This window comes from Scyliorhinus canicula, chromosome 1 (assembly GCF_902713615.1).
Source record: "Scyliorhinus canicula chromosome 1, sScyCan1.1, whole genome shotgun sequence".
Classification (NCBI taxonomy): Eukaryota; Metazoa; Chordata; class Chondrichthyes; order Carcharhiniformes; family Scyliorhinidae; genus Scyliorhinus; species Scyliorhinus canicula.
In genome coordinates, this window is record NC_052146.1 from 269,722,943 (window position 1) to 269,745,129 (window position 22,187).

Genomic DNA, 22,187 nt, shown 5'->3' on the forward strand with positions numbered 1-22,187 from the left:
GCGGAGGCCCCGGAGGAGGGATTGCTGAGGGAGCGGCGCAGCCTTCGTGCTGAATTAGACTTGTTGACCACCAGAAAGGCGGAGGCTCAATGGAGAAAGGCTCAGGGTGCGGTGTGCGAGTATGGGGAGAAGGCAAGTAGGACGCTGGCACACCAGCTCCGTAAGCGGGATGCGGCTTGGGAGATTGGTGGAGTTAAGGACCGGGGAGGAAATGTGGTGTGGAGGGGGGTAGACATTAATGGGGTCTTCAGGGACTTTTATGAGAGACTATATCGGTCCGAACCTCCGACGGAGAGGGGGGGGAATGGGGCGCTTTTTGGACCGGATGAGATTCCCGAGGGTGGAGGAGGGACGGGTGGAGGGTCTGGGGGCGCCAGTTGAGCTTGAGGAGCTGGTTAAAGGGATAGGGAGCATGCAGTCGGGGAAGGCGTGGGGACCGGATGGGTTCCCGGTTGAATTTTACAAGGCGTATGCAGACCTGCTGGGCCCCCTGTTGGTTAGGACCTTCAACGAGGCGAGGGAGGGGGGGGCTTTGCCTCTGACGATGTCTCGGGCACTGATCCCCTTGATCCTTAAGCGAGACAAGGATCCCCTGCAGTGTGGGTCATACAGGCCGATCTCACTCCTGAAAGTGGACGCCAAGTTGTTGGCAAAGATTTTAGCCATGAGGTTAGACGATTGTGTGCCACAGGTTATCCACGAGGATCAAACGGGGTTTGTGAAGGGGAGGCAGCTGAACACTAATATACGGAGACTCTTGAACGTTATTATGATGCCGGCGGTGGAAGGGAAGGCAGAGATAGTGGTGGCGCTAGATGCGGAGAAGGCCTTTGATAGGGTAGAGTGGGGGTACTTGTGGGAGGTGCTGGAAAGGTTCGGGTTTGGGGAGGGGTTCATCAGTTGGGTGAGGCTGTTGTATGAGGCCCCGATGGCGAGTGTGGCCACGAATAAGGAGGTCGGAGTATTTTCAACTATACCGAGGGACGAGGCATGGGTGTCCCCTGTCCCCCCTACTTTTAGCGCTGGCAATTGAACCCCTGGCTATGGCGCTGAGGGAGCCAGGGGATTGGAGGGGGCTGGTCCGGGGTGGGGAGGGGCACCGAGTGTCGCTCTATGCGGATGACCTATTGTTGTATGTGGCGGACCCGGTGGGGGGAAAGCCGGTGGTGATGGGGATTCTCCGGGAATTTAGGGATTTCTCAGGGTATAAGCTTAACTTTGGAAAAAGCGAGCTGTTTGTGGTACACCCGGGGGACCAGGAGGGGGGGATTGGGAGGCTCCCACTGAAAAGGGCGGAGAGGAGCTTCAGGTACTTGGGGGTTCAGGTGACCAGGAGCTGGGGGGCCTTGCATAAGCTAAACCTCACAAGGCTGGTGGAGCAAATGGAGGAGGAGTTTGAGAGGTGGGACATGCTGCCGCTGTCTTTGGCGGGTAGGGTGCAGTCACTCAAGATGGCGGTGCTCCCGAGGTTTCTGTTCCTGTTCCAGTGCCTCCCCATCCTTATCCCGAAGGCCTTTTTCAGGCAGGTTAACAGGAGCATTACGGGGTTCGTGTGGGCACACGGGACTCCAAGGGTGAGACGGGTGTTCTTGGAGCGGGGCAGTGATAGGGGGGGCTGGCGCTGCCCAACCTCTGTGGGTATTATTGGGCTGCCAACGCACGATGGTGCATAAGTGGGTAATGGACGGGGTGGGGGCGGCATGGAAGAGGCTGGAGATGGCATCCTGTGTGGGTACGAGCCTGGAAGCGCTGGCAACGGCGCCACTGCCGCTCCCTCCAACGAGGTATACCACGAGCCCGGTAGTGGCAGCTACCCTCAAGATTTGGGGGCAATGGAGGCGGCACAGGGGGGAGGTGGGGGCCTCGATGGGGTCCCCGATACGGGGGAACCACCGGATTGTTCCGGGGAGAATTGATGGCGGGTTCCTGAGTTGGCACAGAGCAGGTGTCAGGAGGCTGGGGGACCTGTTCATAGACGGGAAGTTTGTGAGCCTGGGTGAGCTGGAAGGGAAATTCAGCTCCCCCCGGGAACACCTTTCGGTACATGCAAGTAAAGGCGTTTGTCAGGCGGCAGGTGGCGGGGTTCCCCCTGCTGCCGCCGCGTGGGGTCCAGGACAGGATGCTCTCGGGGGTATGGGTTGGAGAGGGGAGGATCTCGGAAGTGCACCAGGTGATGCAGGAGGTAGACGAGGCCTCGGTGGAGGAGCTGAAAGCTAAATGGGAGGAGGAGCTGGGTGAGGAGATTGAGGAGGGGACATGGGCAGATGCCCTAGGAAGGGTGAACTCCTCCCCTTCGTGTGCGAGGCTTAGCCTCATACAGTTTAAGGTACTGCATAGGGCTCATATGACCGGGACAAGGATGAGCCGGATTTTTGGGACAGTGGACAGGTGTATTAGGTGCTCAGAGAGCCCAGCAAACCATGTCCACATGTTCTGGGCATGCCCAGCGCTGAGGGAATTTTGGAAGGGTGTGGCAAGGACGGTATCGAGGGTGGTAGGATCCAGGGTCAATCCAGGCTGGGGACTCGCAATATTTGGGGTTGCAGTGGAGCCGGGAGTGCAGGAGGCGAAAGAGGCTGGTGTTCTGGCCTTTGCGTCCCTTGTAGCCCGGCGGAGGATTCTTCTTCAGTGGAAGCATGGAGGCCTAGGTCAACGATATTGCAGGGTTTATTAAATTGGAGAGGGTGAAATTTGCCCTAAGGGGGTCAGTGCAGGGGTTTTTCAGATGGCAGAACGGTAAAAACAAAAGGTCAGTACAGAAGGCATTACAAATAACATCCGAAAAACAATAACCTTTTTTAACATGAGCACTGCAGCAAAGTTCAAAGACCTCAGTCCGCCACCAGTCCTTTCCTTCTAGTGAAGTCCATCACTTCCTCGGGCAACTCAAAATCAAAATGTTGTTCCTCATACGTGACCCAAAGACGGACCGGATACAGCAGTCCAAACGTAATCTTTTTCTGAAAAAGGGTCGACTTTATCTGATTGAACACCACTCCTCTCCTGGCTACATCCGCACTCAGATCCTGATAGATCCGCTGGATACTGTTCTCCCATTTACTACTCTGTGTCTGCCTGGCCCACCGTAAAATACGCTCCAAGTACCTGTGGAATCTCACCACCATTGCTCTCGGGGAGGGGGGGCTCCACCACTCGCAGCTTCCTCACGAGCGCTCTGTGAGCCCCGTGTACCTCCAAGGATCGGGAGAACGCCCCATCCCCCAGTAATTTCTCGAACATGCCCACTATGTATGCCCCAGTGCCCGCTCCTTCAGACTCCTCCAGGAGACCGACGATTCACAGGTTCTGCCAGTGGAATCTATTCTCTAAGTCCTTCACCTTCTCCAGGAGCCTTTTCTGCTGGTCTCTCAGCATCCCCACCTCCAACTCCACCACTGTTTGATGTTCCTCCTGCTCAGCCAGCACCTTTTCTACTTTCTGGATTGCCCGGTCTTGGGCGTCCAATCTAAGTTCCAGCCGCGCAATTGATTCTTTAAATCGGGTCCAAGCATTCCTATTTCTGCTTGGCGAAGCCCTCCTGAATAAACTGCATCAGCTGTTCCGTCGACTGAAGGGTCGACAAGCCTGGGCCCCGGTTGTCTGCCATGCTTTCTCCCGCTGCAGCTTCAGCCCAAGCCTTCGCTGTTCACCTATTTCTTCCTTTGCGAGCACTTCGGTCAGCCTCTCCATGCACTTCGGTAGGAATCCACTCCACAATTGCCTCCACCATCAATTTGCCGAATCAAGTCCGACAAAAAAAAAATCGGGGGAAAAGGTCCAAAGGTCCAACACGAGCGGGAGCCACCAAATGTTCGACCTACTCCTTCATAGATGCCACCGGAAGTTTGACACCCAGTTTCAATAACTGATTTAACATTGGACAAGGCTTCCACCTGAAGCAGAGAATATCCAGTTCTGGATGGCAAAGCCTTTATTAATATGAATTACACATCCTCAATTAAGCCCTTATGTGTTCTGTGCAACAACAAATCTGAAAACATGATGACCCATGTTACCAATCTCTGTCCAAACCTGCCCTTTTTCTTTGAAAAAAGCAGAATATTTCCCACAAATTCAAAATTTGATCCTTGAACAATTGAAACAAACATCCCTTCTTACTGGAGGCCATGAAGGAGGAGATCCATAAGAGGTCTTAAAGCTGTCAGCACAAAGTGTGATCTGAAAGAAAACAGCAATTTAGCAGCACAGAACTATGGTTGAGAATGTGCTGAGAGGCAGAAAGGACAGAAACTTGGGGAATTCCTGAGTTCAAAAACAAAAAGAGTTAATAGAATGAGGCAAGATAAAAGGAATGGGGTGGGGGAGAGAAAATAGGAATGAGCGTAATTCTCAGAAGCCAGGTGATGGCAACTTATTTAAAAGTGGATAGTGCAAGACACTAGGTTTTAAAGATGTTCAAAATAATGGCAGATGGTTAGTGTTTCCAAGCAGGGATGAAGAGGTACAGAACATAGGGAACATGGTCATCAGATCAACAGGGAACATGGTCATCAGAACAACCACCAAATGTTTAAACCACGCTGGTACCAGGACTTTAAAGGCAATAATTGAATTAACAACTGTTAATAGACGAGAGCTTCTTCAAATGAAAGAATAACTTTTATCTCACACAAAAAAAGTTGAAGATTACAAAATTACTTATGAATTCAGTAATTGAGTAAAATGTTAACTTCAATAAAAGAAAAAAAAACATGAATTACATAAGTCTTGATAAATATTCTCACTTCCCAATCCAGAGCAAAGTGAAGCTAAGATAGTAAATCAGCAAGGGACAGTTCGGTAAAGATGTTTCCCAAAGTTTAGTTTGTAAAGCCAGATAGATATAATAGTGACAATAAAAGCGGTCTACTTCAATGTTTCAGAGCGCTTGCTGCCACACGAATATTTTCGTTTACTGCAAATGGGCAATGGAAAGAACTAATGTGTCATCGTGTACTCTAGACTTCATTGCTGATCACATCTTGCCAGTTTCTGGCTTGGGTTATTTGTCACCTGTCAAGCCACACATTAGGTGACAGCACATCACTTTCAAAAAGCATTTTAAAATATACATGTTAATAGATGTTAACTTCGGAAATAAATTTATTTGCTTGTCTCCTTGACAGTTTTCTGCTTTAGAAATACGCAGGTCCATTATCTCATACAGGGTTGCAAGATGTAGTCATTAATGTGCTCATGCACATATCGGTCAGATGCTTCAATGACAAGCAATGAGCCCATAAGCATATCTTTGAAATGAAGTTATACAGATGTCTGCTTGTAGTTTTTAGTATCCAAGATTTTTTTGCCACACATTGCACAGATGCCTGTAACAAAAGAAAAATCTGTTTAATGTTCAAACATTTGGAATTCAGTTGACCAAGATCTTAAAAAACAAATCAAAACGTTAAATTCTGCAGATATCAAAAATCAATCAAGCAGAGCCTGTGGGAAGAAGAGACATTTTGGGATAGACCCTCGAGTACCAGAAAATTGTACAGATAAACAGGATTTATGTGAACAGAGGTTGAGGGTAGAAACAAAAATCCCACATACCGAAATGATAACATAGGAACAGGATTGGGCTATTTAGCTATTTAGCCATGGGGTTAATTAGACAATTAGATCGTAGCTGATCTGCATCTCCACTCCATTTACCTACCCTTCTCCATAACACTCAATGGCGTTAACCAACAAAAATTCAGCAATCTCAAGTAGATTTTATTTTCAAAGCAGCTGCTATCAGACTATCTGGGGAAATGCTTAGGAAATCAGAAGCACAAAAGGACTTGGGAGTTCTTGTTCACGATTCTCTTAAGGTTATCGTGCAGGTTCAGTTGGCAGTTAGGAACGCAAATGCAATATTAGCACTCATGTCGAGTGGGCTAGAATACAAGACCAGGGATGTACTTCTGAGGCTGTACAAGGCTCTGGTCAGACCCCATTTGGAATATTGTGAGCAGTTTTGGGCCTCATATCGAAGGAAAGATGTGCTGGCTTTGGAAAGGGTGCAAAGGAGGTTCACAAGAATGATCCCTGGAATGAAGAGCTTGTCTTATGAGGAACGGTTGAGGACTCTGGGTCTGTACCCGTTGGAGTTTAGAAGGATGAAGAGGGACCTTATTGAAACTTACAGGATACTGCGAGGCCTGGATAGAGTGGACATGGTGAGGATGTTTCCACTTGTAGGAAAAACTAGAACCAGAGGAGACAATCTCAGGCTAAAGGGACGATCCTTTAAAACAGAGATGAGGAGGAATATCTTCAGCCAGAAGGTGATGGATCTGTGGAACTCTTTGCCGCAGAAGGCTGTGGAAGCCAAATACTAAGTGTCTTTAAGACATAGATAGATAGGGTCTTGATTAATAAGGGGATCAGGGATTATGGGGAGAAGACAGGAGAATGGGGATGAGAAAAATATCAGCCATGATTGAATGGCGGAGCAGACTCGATGGGCCAAGTGGCCTAATTCTGCTTCTATGTCTTATGGTCCTGCCTAGTACCTCCTGGTGCCAATTACCTATTGGGATTTCAGTATTTTCTGTTTGTGTTTCAAATCTGCAACCTTTGTACTTTATATAGCCATTTAACAGACTGGTGTAAATGGAGAAAAAAAAACATGATTTCTGAATTTTCCTTTAAGTAGGAATGCAAAAAAATTAATTTGCTGAAAAACACACTAAAACGTCTGTTATCCGACATGGGAAAAGGAGGTGCTGGTTGGACCAACAGACCACAAGACATAGGAGATGGATGATCTGGTCTGATAATTCTCAACTCCACTTTCCCACCTTATCCCCAATACCGGACTCCCTTCCTATTAAAATTCTGTCTCAGACATATTTAATGACCCATCCTCTGCAGTAAAGAATTCCACAGACCCATTACGCTCAGAAGAAATTCCATCTGTCTTAAATGGTCCAACCATTACAATGAGATTATGCCCTCTGGTCTTATACTCTCCCACAAGGGGAAACAAGCCAAGACCCCCCCCCCCCCCCCCCCCTCCTCCCCACCTATATGTCTCAAAGTGGCCACCTCTCATTCTTCTAAACTATTAATGAGTATTGGCCCAACCTACCTTCCATACCCAGGATCCATCTCGTGGACCTTCTTTGACTGACGACAATGCCAATGTATTTTTTAAATCATTTGTTCATGGGATGTGGGCATCGCTGGCTAGGCCAGCATTTATTGCTCATCCCGGAAAGCATTTAAGAGTCAACCATATTGCTGTGGGTGTGGAGTCACATGTAGAACACACCAGGTAAGGACGACAGATTTCCTTCCCTAAAGGGCATTAGTGAAACAACTGGTTTTTACAACAATTGACAATGGTTTCATGGTCACCTTTAGACTTTTAATTCTAGATTTTTATTGAGTTCAAATTTCACCATCTGCCATGGCTGGATTCAAACCCGGGTCCCCGGAGCATGACTCTGGGTCTCTGGTTTACTAGTCGAGTGATAATACCACTGGGGCTGGTTTAGCTCAGTGGGCTAGACAGCTGGTTTGTTATGCAGAACAAGGCCATCAGCGCGGGTTCAATTTGCGTACCAGCTGAGAATTCTGAATTCTCCCTGTGTACCCGAACAGGCGCTGGAATGTGGTGACTAGGGGCTTTTCACAGTAACTTCATTGCAGTGTTAATGTAAGCCTACTTGTGACAATAAAGATAATTTATTTATGACACTGCCTATCCTTAATCTATCTTTCACTAGACAGGGGTCCAAATTCGCCGTATTCAAAGTGTGGTCTAACTGGTGCCTTGCATAGATTTAGCAAGAATTCCCTATTTTTATATTCCATTCCCCTTGAATTAATCGGTTAATCAAAAATGCAAGTTGAATTCTGTGTTTTCATCCAATCAGAAACCTTGTGATCTTGTCCAATCAGCGAGTGGCTGGGTGATCTCATGGTGATATGGATGTTGTGATCTCACGAGAGGTATTGCAGGTGTTGGCAGGCTTAAAAGTGGACATGTCCCCAGGTTTGAATGAGTTGTGTTGCAAGTTACAGTGGGAGGCAAGAGAGGAAATTCCAGGGGCTCTAACCCAAATGTTTAATTCCTCCCTGGCCACAGGGGAAATGCCCGAGGTTTGGAGGACAGCTAATACGGTTCCACTTTTCAAGAAGGGTGGTAGAGATAAACTAGGGATTTGCAGACCAGGAAGCTCAGAGCAACAGCGGGATCTCGAGGTGCTTGTCCACAGATCCCTGAAGGCAGCAGGACAGGTTAACAGGCTGGTAAGGAATATGGGGCACTAGCTGTTATCAGTCATGGCATAGTTAAGAGCAGGGAAGTTCTGTTGGAGTTGTACAAAACTTTGGTTTTGCACTGGAGAGGGTGCAGAGATTAACTGAAAGTCCCATTCAGATGGATTCCAATTCACATTTAGACTGACTCGGATTCATTTTCAGATTAATTCAGACCCGATTCCCATTCAGAAATTCCCAGATTGATTGAAAGGCCCATTCAGATTCAGATTAATTATGAACATTATTAACTTAGAGTTTAATTTTGAGTTTTCCTTTTAGGTGAAATCAATAAAACAAAATAACCAACACATACCTTTTTTGTATGCACATCCTTGACAATAGTTAGAACCAGATTGGTGAACCGCACTTTTACAGATACGACAAACTGAAAATCTGCTCTTTCCATAAGGATCAAACCTAGGGGAAAAAGTAATTCTTGTCAAATTATCATTGAACGATTTCTGAACTCAAGACTTTAGAAAAGGCAGGTTTCGGTATTTTATCTGATCAAGCTACAGTGATCCACTTTGAAGCGTTTCCTTAAGAGGCACTATACAAGTGCAAGTTGTCTCAAACTTCACACAAAACATACAAGTGTGCGACTAATGTAAGCCAGCCATATTTTTACACAAGTGTGCTACACAGTCAATTTCCCCAAATCATCATCTTGCATTTAAGCAGCACTTCAACATAGGCAAATGCCCCAAGATGTTTCAGAGAAGCATAATCCATCTAAATTTAACATTGAGCCACATAAGGAAACTTTAGGGTAGTTGACAGATAGTCAGAGAAGTAGGTTTTAAAGAATGTCTTAAAGGAGTAGAGATGTGGAGAGGGTTAATAATAATCTTTATTAGTGTCACAGGTAGGCTTACATTAACACTGCAATGAAGTTACTGCGAAAATCCCCTAGTTACTATGGTGCCTGTTTGGGTACACGGAGGGAGAATTAGGTCCAATTCATCTAACAAGCATGTATTTCGGGACATGTGGGAGGAAACCGACGCAGACATGGGGAGAACATGCAGACTCCGCACAGACAGTGACCCAACCGGTCCTTGGTGCTGTGAAGCAACAGTGCTAACCACTGTGCTACTGTGCCATTAGGGAAAGAATTCCAGAGCTTGGAGCCTTGGCAACTGAAAGCATAATCACCAATGGTGGAGCAATTCCCATACCAGCCTCCCCGAACAGGCGCCGGAATGTGGCAACTAGGGGCTTTTCACAGTAACTTGATTGAAGCCTACTCGTGACAATAAGCGATTTTCATTTCATTTCAATTGAAATCGGAGGAGATGTGCAGGAGATCCGAATTAATAGGAGCCCAGATATCGCACAGGGCTGTGAAGTTGGATGGATGGATTTGAAAATAACAATGTAAATCAAGTTATTGTTGTATGCCTGCTAGTGTAGGGAAGAGGGCCGCATTATTGGAGTTTTGCAGGGCTGGATTAAGAATACTGCAGTAAATGGTGTTGGGGCAGAGACAGACACTGCTAGAAGTATAAAGAGGCAAAGTATGGTCGAGTAGCCCGGGAAGGAGGAGATGAAATTGCTGGCAGGTGCACAAATTTGCAGCAGAGAAAATAGCTTTTTTTCCTATTAATGGTGAATTTAAAAGAGAAAAAATGCAGTTAATCTAGGACATTGAATAAGCAGGTTAGCAATGGATGCACAACGGCAAGAGGTAGTCAAGACAGATTGTGGTGATATAGAAATGGGCACCATTGGTGTACACGTTGAAAACTATGCCATATCTATGGATGTAGATTTTAAAATATGTTCACATAACTTTATTAATCACAGGAGGTAAACAAAATGATTTAGCATTGTAGACAAATTCTTCAGGTCCCTTTTCTTAGAGATGTAATTCATCACTAAATAATATACAAACTGACAAATTTAAAACCCTTTTAGCAAGGCAATTATATAATTATGATATTATGAAAATATGTTTCTTTAAAACATAATTCAAAACCAGTGTATCTTATTTAAACATAGTACCAATCTATAAAATAAGGGTTTCAGGTTCAATTCTTAGTTCAGGTTGTTCACAAGAACTGGTTAAATCAGCAATTGGATCACTGCTGTTAATTTACAGTTCAGCCTCCAAATATTTATCCTTTCTACTGAAAATAAATGTATTTCTACACAATGAGAATTGAGTTACTAGGTTGCTATGCACAACAGTAGTCAAAAACTCAAAATGCCCAACTGGGGCAGCACGTTAGCATAGTTGCTTCACAGCTCCATGGTACTAGGTTCAATTCCCGGCTTGGGTCACTGTGTGTGGAGTTTGCACTTTCTCCCCGTGTTTGCGTGAGTTTCCTCCGGGTGCTCTGGTTTCCTCCCACAGTCCAAAGATATGTGGGTTAGGTGGATTGGCCATGATAAATTGCTCTTAGTGTCCAAAACGGTTGGGTGGGGTAACCGGGTTACAGGGATAGGGTGGAGCTGTGTGCTTAAGTGGGGTGCCCTTTCCAAGGGCCGGTGTAGACTCGATGGGCCAAATGGCCGCCTTCTCCACTGTAAGTTCTATGATTTATGCATTAAAAATTACAACTTAAGCAGTATCACTGAAGTGCCGCAAGCACCTGCAAGAAACCAGTGTTCATCTTCAACCTTCAGAAGCAACATTATCTTTAAAAAAAATGTAGATTTATACCAACCTTGCTTTTTTGGAAGTCAACGCTTTGTTTTCATTGATCTTGCGGCCACCGCTTTCTGTATGAATAACATGGCAAATTAAATTAAAACAGCATGTGAATATTAAAAAGTACTTCAATCCATGCAGCAATTGAATAGGGTTAGTACCCATTGTATTCCTTGATCCATCTTTCCAAGTATCTGGAGTAATAACTCTTCCCAGCTTCTTTTCACCTGCATGAACAGATGCATACAATACCATCAATAATGGGGAAACATTCAGAATTTGATTTATATTTATTGACTGGGAAACGCAACTACAAAAGCCCCACCAGCACCCTGCACTTATTTGAATACAAAATTCATAGCTACTCCTTCGCCACTGTTTTGACAAGAGGGGGCACGGGCATCAACCTTTCACAGGAGAGGGGTTCAGAGGAACCGAGGGTGGGGTTTCTGTTGTGGTGGTGTGACAGCAGATTTGGAAAAGGAATACCTCAGGAAAGGGGCAACGTTAATGGTGGGGGACCAGGGAAGGACACCTGGGTGATCAGCAATTGGTGGGGATACAGTCGATGGGAGGACAGCACCGCCCTATAGCCATCCCCACCCCACACGCTCCGTCCCCCGGGCCAAGGACTCACATTTCTCACACACCATCGTCGCCACCTCTCCTATCCCTCACATCCGGCAACAAACTATCTCATTTCCGCTCCGGAAGCTGACCCCTCATTGGCTGAGAACACAAGCATTCAGAGGAAGTTGTCCCCCGGGTCTTAGTGCCGTACCGTTTATAGCTGCTATTACTGCTTTCATCAACCTGGCATAAATGCACATCCACCCACAGGATGATGAAAAACTCTTAGTCTTACATATTTTACAGGCCTGTCACTGCGGTGGAACATCATTGCAAACTTTCAAAAGTTCTTGAAGGGATTTTTCTGTTATGTTAGGAACACAAAGGTAGTTTTAAAGGATTTACATTTCTTTTGGTGCCTCTCAACTCAACATCCTTCATATTTGTCCCTGGAATTGTTACCAATTCGTCTACAAAAAATGTTACAGCAGGAAAGGCTACTGCTGACGATTATTAATAATATATGTTTTAAAGTCGTTCTGGTACTGGCTGCGTTAATCAAATGTTTAGCTAACAGTATTGATCCATCTTGATTCTCCCTTCCCCGGGCTACAGGACAGAGTCACCCCACATTCACCTTCATTACACAAGAACAGGAAAAACCTGCCCCCAAAGCAGCAGAAACACTAACCCTGACACTGGCTGACTGGCAACACCATCCACTTAATCAGAGCTAAAGCCACCGCCACCTGCTGGCTGATGAGGAGAGGGTGAAATAAGGGATAGTTTTAAGTGCCTTTAATGATTCAGTGCCTGGAAGGGTAAAACCTCTCGTTAGATTAATGCTGGACAAAGGTGTTTGTATGTGTGGGGGTTGAATTCAATTCCAACTGTGATTCTATTGTAAGTAGAGAGGGCTATGGTGTGAAAAGTAAATAAACCAGCAGTGGTTGCTTAGCAACTGGAGCCTTGTCAGGGAGAGAAGCTTGTAAGTTTTACTTTAGTTGAATTTGATTACAGCTGGAGATAGGTAGTGAGAGAGAAAGCAGCTCTCACAGCTCTGCTGTAAGTAGTTATTTTTAGGAGGCTATAAAAGGGAACACCTCTCTCAGCCTTGCTAGAAGGAAAACCATACTATAGAGTAATGGTAAAGAAAACAGATGCCGGAAACCTAAAGTCCAGCTAGTTAAGGAAACTCGAGAAATGAAGAGAAGTTTCTAAGAAGTCTGGCGTTAACGGAACAGAGGAAACTGGGAACCAGAACAGATTACTGTTCAGTAAAGTCACAGAGTTAAAACGGCATTGCAGCATGAAATGCCAGAAAGCTGTCTGCAGTAGTGTTAATGTTTGTCAGGAATTACTACAGTCTGGGAGACATTATTTTAAATAATTGTGGAAACTGATGGTTGGATCTCGGAATTTGTATAAAAGCCTTTAAGATAAGAAATCTGGAAGGAAAGATATAAAACCTGAAAGCGAAATCTTGATGGAAGCAACGGAGGAAAGCATAATTTAAAAGATTTGACTTTTGAAAGCAGAATTTGAAATTACTCACGTGGAACCTGGAGCTCAGTAAGACAAGGTGACTCAAGGTATAAGAATCGTCTGGGGGGATTTTGAGGGAGAATCTACATTCACTTGGGTTCAGAGAGGAGTGTGTCTTACCACAATCATCTTGTGTGCTTAAAGAGACTTTTTGTGTTAATGAGGCCATTGTAGTTTAAGACGTACTTTGTAATCCATGTTAACATCTAAAATCTGTGAGTAATTGTTAAGCTGTGGAGGAGTAAAGAAGTATTGTCATATAACCCAATTTTTCTTCTTAATAAATGTGTTCTATTTTCTTGTTGTTAAAGTTAATTAGTGCTCATGTGACTCTTTTTCTCCACATTTTATAAAAATAAGTAAAAGTTACAGTTTTTTGAGCCAGAGATCCATTCCCGTCTAGGTATAACATCAACTGGGAACGCAATGTAACAGTTGCATGTCTGGACATTCTGTAAAAACCAGTAGCAGTTTTTTTTTGAAAGAATGGAAATATTCTTTGGCACAGATATGTTAACTCCCCCAGGTTCACCGAGACGTATCCCCCCCCCCCCCCCCCAAGGTACACCTGACAGTATTTCCCCCGCCCCCAACACAATTGCTCCCAGATACACCTGCCCCATGGTGAGCAGATTCCCAGTTTAGTCGGGACAGTCAAACTGTTCTGACGATTTGCTGAAATGTCCCAGTTTCCAGCCTGTCCCTCTTTGCATGAAGCAGAGCAGAGATTCCACTCGGCATTCCCCTCCTCTCCTGGTCAGGCAGCAGCCTGGCTCTGATTGGCTGGATGGTGTTGCCAATCAGCCGGTGACGGGGTGAGTGTTTCCGCCGCTCTGCCGGTCTATCTGCTTCTTGTGTAGTGAAGGTGAGTGTGGATTGAGGCTGGCCTGGAACCCGGGAGGAAGGGAGAATCCAGATGGATCAACACTGTCAACTCAACATTTGATTAAAGCTGACAGCTTCAGAAACCGCTTTTCAAAAAAATAGTATTAATAATCGTTATCAGCAACCTTTCCTGCTGTAACATTTTTTGCAGACGAGTCGGTAACAAGTCCAGGGGCAAATATGAAGGATGTTGAGTTAAGAGGCATGTTCTCTGCGCATATTATTCTCATCCTGTCTATCGTGGCTTCTACCTTGGTCCCCCCTTTATTTTTAGAGGACTTTTCTGTAATGGGAACCCACCTGCTCTGGTTGTGTATTTGCTCTGGCACTGTTGCTGCTATTACCATCGTTTTGTATTCATTGCTGCCAACGAACACTACCTCTGGCAAAATGAACTCCAGTACCAAGGTAAGATCCTGATGGATATTTCATATATTTTGCACACTGTGCATTTTGAGCTGGTGTTACATAATCTGCATTTGCTGCATAACTTTTTTTTAGGTCACTAAGATCTTCAGATCCTGTTTGTTGTTCTTCACTTCCTGCCTAATATTTCATGGCATTATCGTTTTATATGGAGCACCACTATTAGTGTAAGTATACAATTAAGTGCAGTTCACTCAAGACTTTTATTCTAGCTTTAATAATAATAATCTTTATTAGTGTCACAAGCAGGCCTACATTAACACATCATGAAATTACTGTGAAAGTCATGGAGGAAACAGGTAGCTCCTTTTGTTCAAGGTGAGTGAATGGAAACTGGTGTAGGACCCCACATTGTATACACAAGAAGTTTATAAGCAGGCACCTTGGACAACTAAAAGTAACCTACTCAAAATTGTTACCAAGGACTTCTTTTCAAACACGAGTTCATGGCCAAAGGAATATACTTAGAGGGTATGTTAAACCTACCCATGCTTAGAAAATTGTCTGCAGTTCTAGATGCCACATGACAAAAATAATATTGAAGCGCAGGAGAAGGTGGAAATGATTACTTATACAAATAATACCAGAAATGAGAGATTATATCAATCGGGAAAGAAACTGAATTAGGCTTGGACTCTTTTCATGAGAAAAGAGAAGTCTCCCAATGCGGTCTTCTCTACATTGGAGAGAATAAATGCAGACTGGGTGACACCTCTGGTGTGTCCGTAAGCACAACCCAGGCCTTTCTGTCGCTTGCCATTTGAACTCACCATCCTGCTCTCCCGTCTACATGTCCATCCTTGGCCTGCTGCAATGTTCCAGTGAAGCCCAATGCAAACTGGAGGATCAGCACCTCATCTTCCGATTAGGCACGCTACAGCCTTCCGGACTTAACATTGAGTTCAACAACTTCAGACTGTGATCTCTCTTTATTTCTATCAATTTATTTTAATTTCTTCCATTGATCTGTTTTTCCCTCACCATTGTTCCCCCTCCATCCCCACACCATTTGGGCCATCTCTTCCTCGTTGCCTTTTGACACACTGTTCAACTTTGTTCTGCCAGTCACACATTCTAACCTCTTTTTGCGCCACTATCAGCACCCTTCTTAGCCTTAATCACCCCCATTTACATTCCTTTTGTCTTCTGTCCTCGACATCTTTGCCAATCTCCAACTATCGCTGGCCACCTATCCAGCCCCACTGCCCCAGCCCCCCCCAACTACAGTATAAATCTTTTTTTTAAATAAATTTAGAGTACCCAATTATTTTTTCCAATTAAGGGGCAATTTAGAGTGGCCAATCTACCTATCCTGCACATCTTTTGGGTTGTGGGGGTGAAACCCACGCAGACACGGGGAGAATGTGCAAACTCCTCACGGACAGTGACCCAGAGCCGGGATTCGAACCCGGGTCCTCAGCACCGTAGGCAGCAATGCTAACCACTGTGCCACCGTGCTGCCCTCCTACAGTATAAATCTGACCTCATTTCCAATTCTCTCTAGCTTTGACAAAGAGTCATCAAGACTTGAAACATTAGCTCCCTTCTCTCTCCACAGATGCTGTCAGATCTGCTGAGGTGGTCCAGTATTTTCTGTTTTTGTTTCAGATTCCTGCATCCGCAGTAATTTGCTTTTATCTTCGTGTTAGAATATGGAACTTGCTACCATGTGGATTAGTTGAAATGGATAGCTTGGATGCTTTTAAGGGAAAGCTAGACAAGAGTATGCAGGAGAACAAAATAGAAGGGTATGCTGATAGGTTTAGCTAAAGTAGGGCGGGCAAAGGTTTGTGTGACGTGTAAAGCAATGACATAGACCAGTGGGCTAAAAGACCTGTTTCTGTGCTGTAAATCCTATGTCAAAGGAAGAATATGTATCTCTTAGTTATATACTTAATAACTGTAGATGCAGGAGAAACCACGGGGGTGATTTTCGCAATGCGTTGCGCCCGGCGCCGATTCCATTGTGCTGGGTGCTTCGCGGGAGAGCCCCTAAATGGGCCTCATGCCGGGGGCTGAACTAATCGCAAGTCACAAGACTCGCTACGCCTGCCGTGATCTGGATCACGCCCTCGCTGGTCGTGATGCAGATAATATTTAAATGAGCTATGAGGCTTCATACTCCTGGCTTCCGGGCAGCTGCTGGACTGGCCAGGGAGGAGCTGAAGTATGCAGAGGGGGTCGAGTCGGGAGTTTGCCGCCGTGGGAAATGGGCCGAGTGGGAGGCGCGGGCACGTGGCGGACTGAGGAAGGGTAATGGCTAGTCGACGGGGGAGGGGGGCAGGTAGCCCCCTGATCCGGCTGATAACCTGGAATGTGAGGGGACTGAATGGGCCGGTCAAACGGGCCCGGGTGTTTGCGCACCTGAAGGGGCTGAAGGCGGATGTGGCCATTCTTCAGGAGACGCACCTGAAGGTGGCGGATTAGGTTAGATTGAGGAAGGGATGGGTAGGCCAAGTGTTTCATTCGGGGCTGGATGCAAAAAATCGGGGGGGGTGGCGATCCTGGTGGGGAAGAGGGTGTCGTTTGAGGCGTCGAATGTGGTGGCAGACAGCGGCGGGAGGTGAGTGATGGTGAGCGGCAAGCTGCAGGGGGAGCGGGTGGTGCTGGTCAATGTATATGCCCCGAATTGGGACGATGCGGGTTTCATGTGGTGCATGTTGGGCCGGATCCCAGATTTGGAGGCGGGGGGCCTGATAATGGGTAGGGGGGGGGGGGGATTTCAACATGGTGCTGGATCCGCCACTGGATCGATCCAGATCCAGGACGGGTCGGAGGCCAGCGGCGGCTAAAGTGTTGAGGGGGTTTATGGACCAGATGGGAGGGGTGGAGCCCTGGAGGTTTGCGAGGCCGAGGGCCAGGGAATTTTCATACTTCTCCCATGTGCATAAGGCCTATTCCCGGATTGATTTTTTCATTATGAGTAGGGCGCTGATTGCGAGGGTGGAAGATGCTGAGTATTCGGCGATAGCCATTTCTGACCATGCCCCGCACTGGGTGGACCTTGAGCTAGGGGAGGAGAGAGACCAGCGTCCACTTTGGTGCTTGGAGGTGGGGCTGCTGGCGGACGAGGAGGTGGGTGGGCGGGTTCGAGGATGTATCGAGAGGTACCTGGAGGCCAATGACAATGCAGAGGTTCGAGTGGGGACGGTCTGGGAGGCGCTGAAGGCGGTGGTTAGGGGGGAGTTGATCTCCATTCGAGCCCACAGGGAGAGGAGAGAGCAGAGAGAGGGAGAGACTGGTGGGGGAGATGGTGAGGGTGGACAGGAGATACGCGGAGGCTCTGGAGGAGGGATTGCTGAGGGAGCGGCGTAGTCTCCAGGCTGAGTTTGACTTGTTAACCACCAGAAAGGCGGATGCTCAGTGGAGGAAGGCACAGGGAGCGGTGTATGAATATGGAGGGAAGGCGAGCAGGATGCTGGCGCACCAGCTCCATAAGCGGGATGCGGCCAGGGAGATTGGTGGAGTTAAGGATAGGGGAGGAAATGTGGTGCATACAGGCCGATCTCAGTCTTAAATGTAGACGCCAGGCTGTTAGCAAAGATTTTAGCCACGTGGATAGAGGACTGTGTGCCGCAGGTTATCCACGAGGATCAAACGGGGTTCGTGAAAGGGAGGCAGCTGAATACTAACATACGGAGGCTCTTGAATGTTATATTGATGCCGGCGGTAGAAGGGGAGGCGGACATATTGGTGGCGTTGGATGCGGAGGAGGCCTTTGATAGGGTTGAGTGGGGGTACTTGTGGGAGGTGCTGGAAAGGTTCGGGTTTGGGGAGGGGTTTGTCATGTGGGTGAGGTTGTTATATGAGGCCCCGATGGCGAACGTGGCCACGAATAGGAGGAGGTCGGAGTATTTTCGGTTATACCGAGGGATGAGGCAGGGGTGTCCCTTGTCCCCCCTGCTTTTTGCGCTGGCAATTGAACCCCTGGCCATGCCGCTGAGGGAGTCGAGGAACTGGAGGGGGCTGGTGCGGGGTGGGGAGGAGCATCGAGTGTCTCTCTATGCGAATGACCTATTGTTGTATGTGGCGGATCCGGTGGGGGGAATGCCGGAGGTGATGAGGATTCTTCGGGAATTTGGGGATTTCTCGGAGTACAAGCTCAACTTGGGGAAGAGCGAGCTGTTAGTTGTACACCCGGGGGACCAGGAGGGAGGATTGGTAGGCTCCCACTAAAAAGGGCGGAGAGGAGCTTCAGGTACTTGAGGGTCTAGGTGGCCAGGAGCTGGGGGGCCTTGCATAAGCTTAACCTCACAAGGCTGGTGGAGCAAATGGAGGAGGAGTTTAAGAGATGGGACATGTTGCCGCTGTCTCTGGTGGGTAGGGTGCAATCAGTCAAGGTGACGGTGCTCCCGAGATTTCTGTTCCTGTTCCTGTTCCAGTGCCTCCCCATCCTTATCTCGAAGGCCTTTTTCAGGCGGGTTAACAGGAGCATTACGGGGTTTGTGTGGGCGCACGGGACCCCGAGGGTGAGAAGGGTGTTCTTGGAGCGGGGCAGGGATATGGGGGAGGGGGCTGACGCTGCCCAACCTCTGTGGGTACTATTGGGCTGCTAACGCAGCGATGGTGCGTAAGTGGGTAATGGATGTGGATGGGGCAGCATGGAAGAGGATGGAGATGGCGTCCTGTGTGGGCACGAGCCTGGAGGCGCTCGTAACGGCGCCGCTGCCGCCCCCTCCAACGAGGTATACCACGAGCCCGGTGGTGGCGGCTACCCTCAAAATTTGGGGGCAATGGAGACGGCACAGGGGGGAGGTGGGGGCCTCGATGGGGTCCCCGATACGGGGGAACCACCGGTTTGTCCCGGGGAGAATTGATGGCGGGTTCCTGAGTTGGCCAGGAGTTAGGAGGTTGAGGGACCTGTTTGTAGATGGGAAGTTTGCGAGCCTGGGTGAGCTGGAAGGGAAGTTCGGGCTCCCCCCGGGGAACACCTTTAGGTACATGCAGGTAAGGGCGTTTGTCAGGCGGCAGGTGGCGGAGTTCCCTCTGCTGCCGCCACATGGGGTCCAGGACAGGGTGCTCTCGGGGGTGTGGGTTGGAGAGGGGAGGATCTCGGCGACGTACCAAGTGATGCAGGAGGTAGACGAGGCCTCGGTGGAGGAGCTGAAGGGTAAATGGGAGGAGGAGCTAGGTGAGGAGATTGAGGAGGGGACGTGGGCAGACGTGGGCCCTAGGAAGGGTGAACTCCTCTTCTTCATGTGCGAAGCTTAGCCTCATACAGTTCAAGGTGCTGCATAGGGCTCACATGACCGGGACAAGGATGAGCCGGTTTTTTGGGAGCGAGGACAGGTGTATTAGGTGCTCAGGGAGCCCAGCAAACCATGCCCATATGTTCTGGGCATACCCAGCGCTGGGGGAATTTTGGAAGGGCGTAGCAAGGACGGTGTCGAGGGTGGTAGGATCCAGGGTCAAACCGGACTGGGGGCTCGCAATATTTGGGGTTGTAGAGGAGCCGGGAGTGCAGGAGGCGAAAGAGGCCAGCATTCTGGCCTTTGCGTCCCTAGTAACCCGGCGGAGGATTCTTCTTCAGTGGATGGATGCGAGGCCCCCAAGCGTGGAGGCCTGGATCAACGGTATGGCGGGGTTTATTAAATTGGAGAGGGTGAAATTTGCCCTGAAGGGGTCAGTGCAGGGGTTCTTCAGGAGGTGGCAACCATTCCTAGATTTCCTGGCAGAACGGTAGAAAAAGGCCGGCACCAGCAGCAACCCGGGGGGGGGGGGGGGGTCTCATTGTTCTGGGCTGAAGGGACGTGTATATTTGTTCTTTGCTAATGACGGGTGTTAATTTATTTCTTCTTGTTTGTATACACCGGGGGGGGGGGGGGGGGGGGGGGTTGTTCTTTCTGTTCTTAGTATTTTCTGTTGTTGATATTTTGTGAAAATTTGAATAAAAATTATTTTTAAAAAAAATAAATAAATGCCAGGAGTTGCTGGCAGGATCACTTACTGCCAAATTGGCATATTAGAGTGAGACTGCTCGTATTACTTTGATGTGCATTCCCGAGATCAACCTAAGGCATGTGATCTAACTCCCTCTCCTTGGAGACCTTGGGCGAGTAACGTTCAGTGCTGGTCCCCACAAACGAGGACCAGGTGGAACAGCACTCGTGGAGTCTCCCAGGGGATTTGAGGTCCCCAGTTGCTTGCCTCTGCGCAGGGTGGCACCCTATCACTGCTGGTGCCACCTTAGCACCCTGGCACTGCCAGCCTAACGCCCTGGCAGTGTCACCTGGGTACCGGCCTGGCACTGCAAAGGTGCCTATATGGCCCTGCCAGGGTGAGTGCAGGGGTGCCAAGGACCCCCTTATCAGTGAGTTGGGGCTTGGGGTGAGTTTGGGGATCATGTTGGGTGGTCAAGTGGCTAGCACTGGTAGCATAAGTGGCTAGCACTGTGGCTTCACAGTGCCAGGGTCCCAGGTTCGATTCCCCGTTGGGTCACTGTCTGTGCGGAGTCTGCACGTTCTCCCCGTGACTGCGTGGGTTTCGTCCGGGTGCTCCGGTTTCCTCCCACAGTCCAAAGACATGTAGGTTAGGTGGATTGGCCATGCTAAATTACCCTTAGTGACCAAAAACGTTGGGTTGGTTTATTGGGTTACGGGGATAAGAGTGGAAGTGAGGGCTTAAGTGGGTCGGTGCAGACCCGATGGGCCGAATGGCCTCCTTCTGCACTGTATGTTCTATGTAAGATGGCGTCCCGATCTTTCCCAGCGCTGAGGATTTCCGGCGAGCAGAGCTCCTAAGTGCGGCCTCAGCCGTACATTCCCCTCTGAGCCCCCCGAATGGCCGTTCAATAGCGTGGTGTTTTTCGGCGCTCTGAGAACTGGGAAACAGCCGGCTAATCGTGTGCGCTATGGGACTTTGTTTCCGCTCAGTAGATCGTGCCTGTGGTCTACCAAACGGCGAATCGTGCCCCCAGAAACAAATCTGCAGCTAATTTTAAGTAAGTTTGGGCCATTCCTCTAAGACGATCAAGTTATTCATGATGTATCATTATTTAACCTTATCTTGTTCCAATGTGTTTAAGAAATTGGACTGTACATTGTCAAAAAACAATTAGATTCCATCTGGTCTCAACCGTCTCTGACATCACACCACATTTTACCTGTAACGCCTTTTTGTAGATTTGTGCACCAAAATATATCCATCACCATTTTGAAATTTCGAACATCCAGTCAGGCTATCCCAAATAATCACCAACTGCCGTGTGAAGAGATTACACCTAACTGGTTATTCACCTGTGGTCTAAGCTTTAAGTGTATATCCCCTTGTTCCAGAACTGTGCTAATATTGAACATCACTCCTTGATCCAGTTTACCTATTCAGTTTAATATCTTAAATACATCAATAAGGCTACCCGTTTACTTCCTTTTTCTGACAGAAACATCATCAGTGCTGAGAACCACTTCTCAAAGCGTCCTATTTAACAAAAGTTTAATTGCCTTCATTTATAATGCTCCAAGGACTGAGTATAAATCTCCCAGGTCCCCACCTGTATTTCTTGCGGGTAGTTCCCATTATTTTTGTACTGCCAAGTTATTTCCCTTCCACATCTTCATAACTTGAATTTCTATTCATTTAACAACATTTAGACCCAAGGTCCCAATCAATCCTTATCCTTCTGCAAATGGTCCAATTGTTTCTTCTTGTATTCAACCCTTTTTCAATTGACTTTCTATTAGCAGACTTGCAGGCCTTTGCATGGCCACCCTTTCCACAAAATTATTTTTATGCATTTAAAGGTAACAAGGCCCCAGAGCCATATGAGACCACTCGAGTTCTTTTATGTTAATGCTCCCTCAAAAACTACCTTTTGCCACATCTGACTCAAGGCATTAGTTACTTACTTCTG

General features: G+C 47.6%; 2 protein-coding genes across 5 annotated transcripts in view; one reads left to right on the top strand and one right to left on the bottom strand.

Moving 5' to 3' along the window:
- Positions 1 to 3,908: 3,908 nt before the first annotated feature.
- cript (cysteine-rich PDZ-binding protein) lies at positions 3,909 to 11,646 on the bottom strand. Its single transcript, XM_038813120.1, has 5 exons — positions 11,550 to 11,646; positions 11,074 to 11,139; positions 10,929 to 10,983; positions 8,573 to 8,676; positions 3,909 to 5,327 (listed from the first exon to the last, which is right to left on the bottom strand). The coding sequence occupies exons 1-5, from the start codon at positions 11,563 to 11,565 to the stop codon at positions 5,263 to 5,265; spliced, it is 306 nt and encodes a 101-aa protein (XP_038669048.1). The 5' UTR covers positions 11,566 to 11,646; the 3' UTR covers positions 3,909 to 5,262.
- Positions 11,647 to 13,821: 2,175 nt separating this feature from the next.
- The window catches only part of pigf (phosphatidylinositol glycan anchor biosynthesis, class F), an 86,657-nt gene continuing 78,291 nt past the window's right edge, over positions 13,822 to 22,187 (top strand). Inside the window, exons 1-2 of one of the 4 annotated variants that reach the window (XM_038813147.1) lie at positions 13,822 to 14,320; positions 14,414 to 14,505. In XM_038813147.1, coding sequence (XP_038669075.1) covers positions 14,093 to 14,320; positions 14,414 to 14,505 — 320 coding nt within the window. In that variant the 5' untranslated portion in view covers positions 13,822 to 14,092. The remainder of the gene's footprint in view (positions 14,321 to 14,413; positions 14,506 to 22,187) is intronic. The other 3 variants (XM_038813138.1, XM_038813158.1, XM_038813130.1) reach the window with 3 other exon arrangements.

What these genes read in the sequence shown, in the direction of transcription:
- cript (XM_038813120.1), bottom strand. An exon ending in TGGATCAAGGAATACAATGG is followed by an intron (nt 10,984 to 11,073) that starts GTACTAACCCTA and finishes TTATTCATACAG; the next exon opens with AAAGCGGTGGCCGCAAGATC. An exon ending in AGGATGTGCATACAAAAAAG is followed by an intron (nt 5,328 to 8,572) that starts GTATGTGTTGGT and finishes CTTTTGTTACAG; the next exon opens with GCATCTGTGCAATGTGTGGC.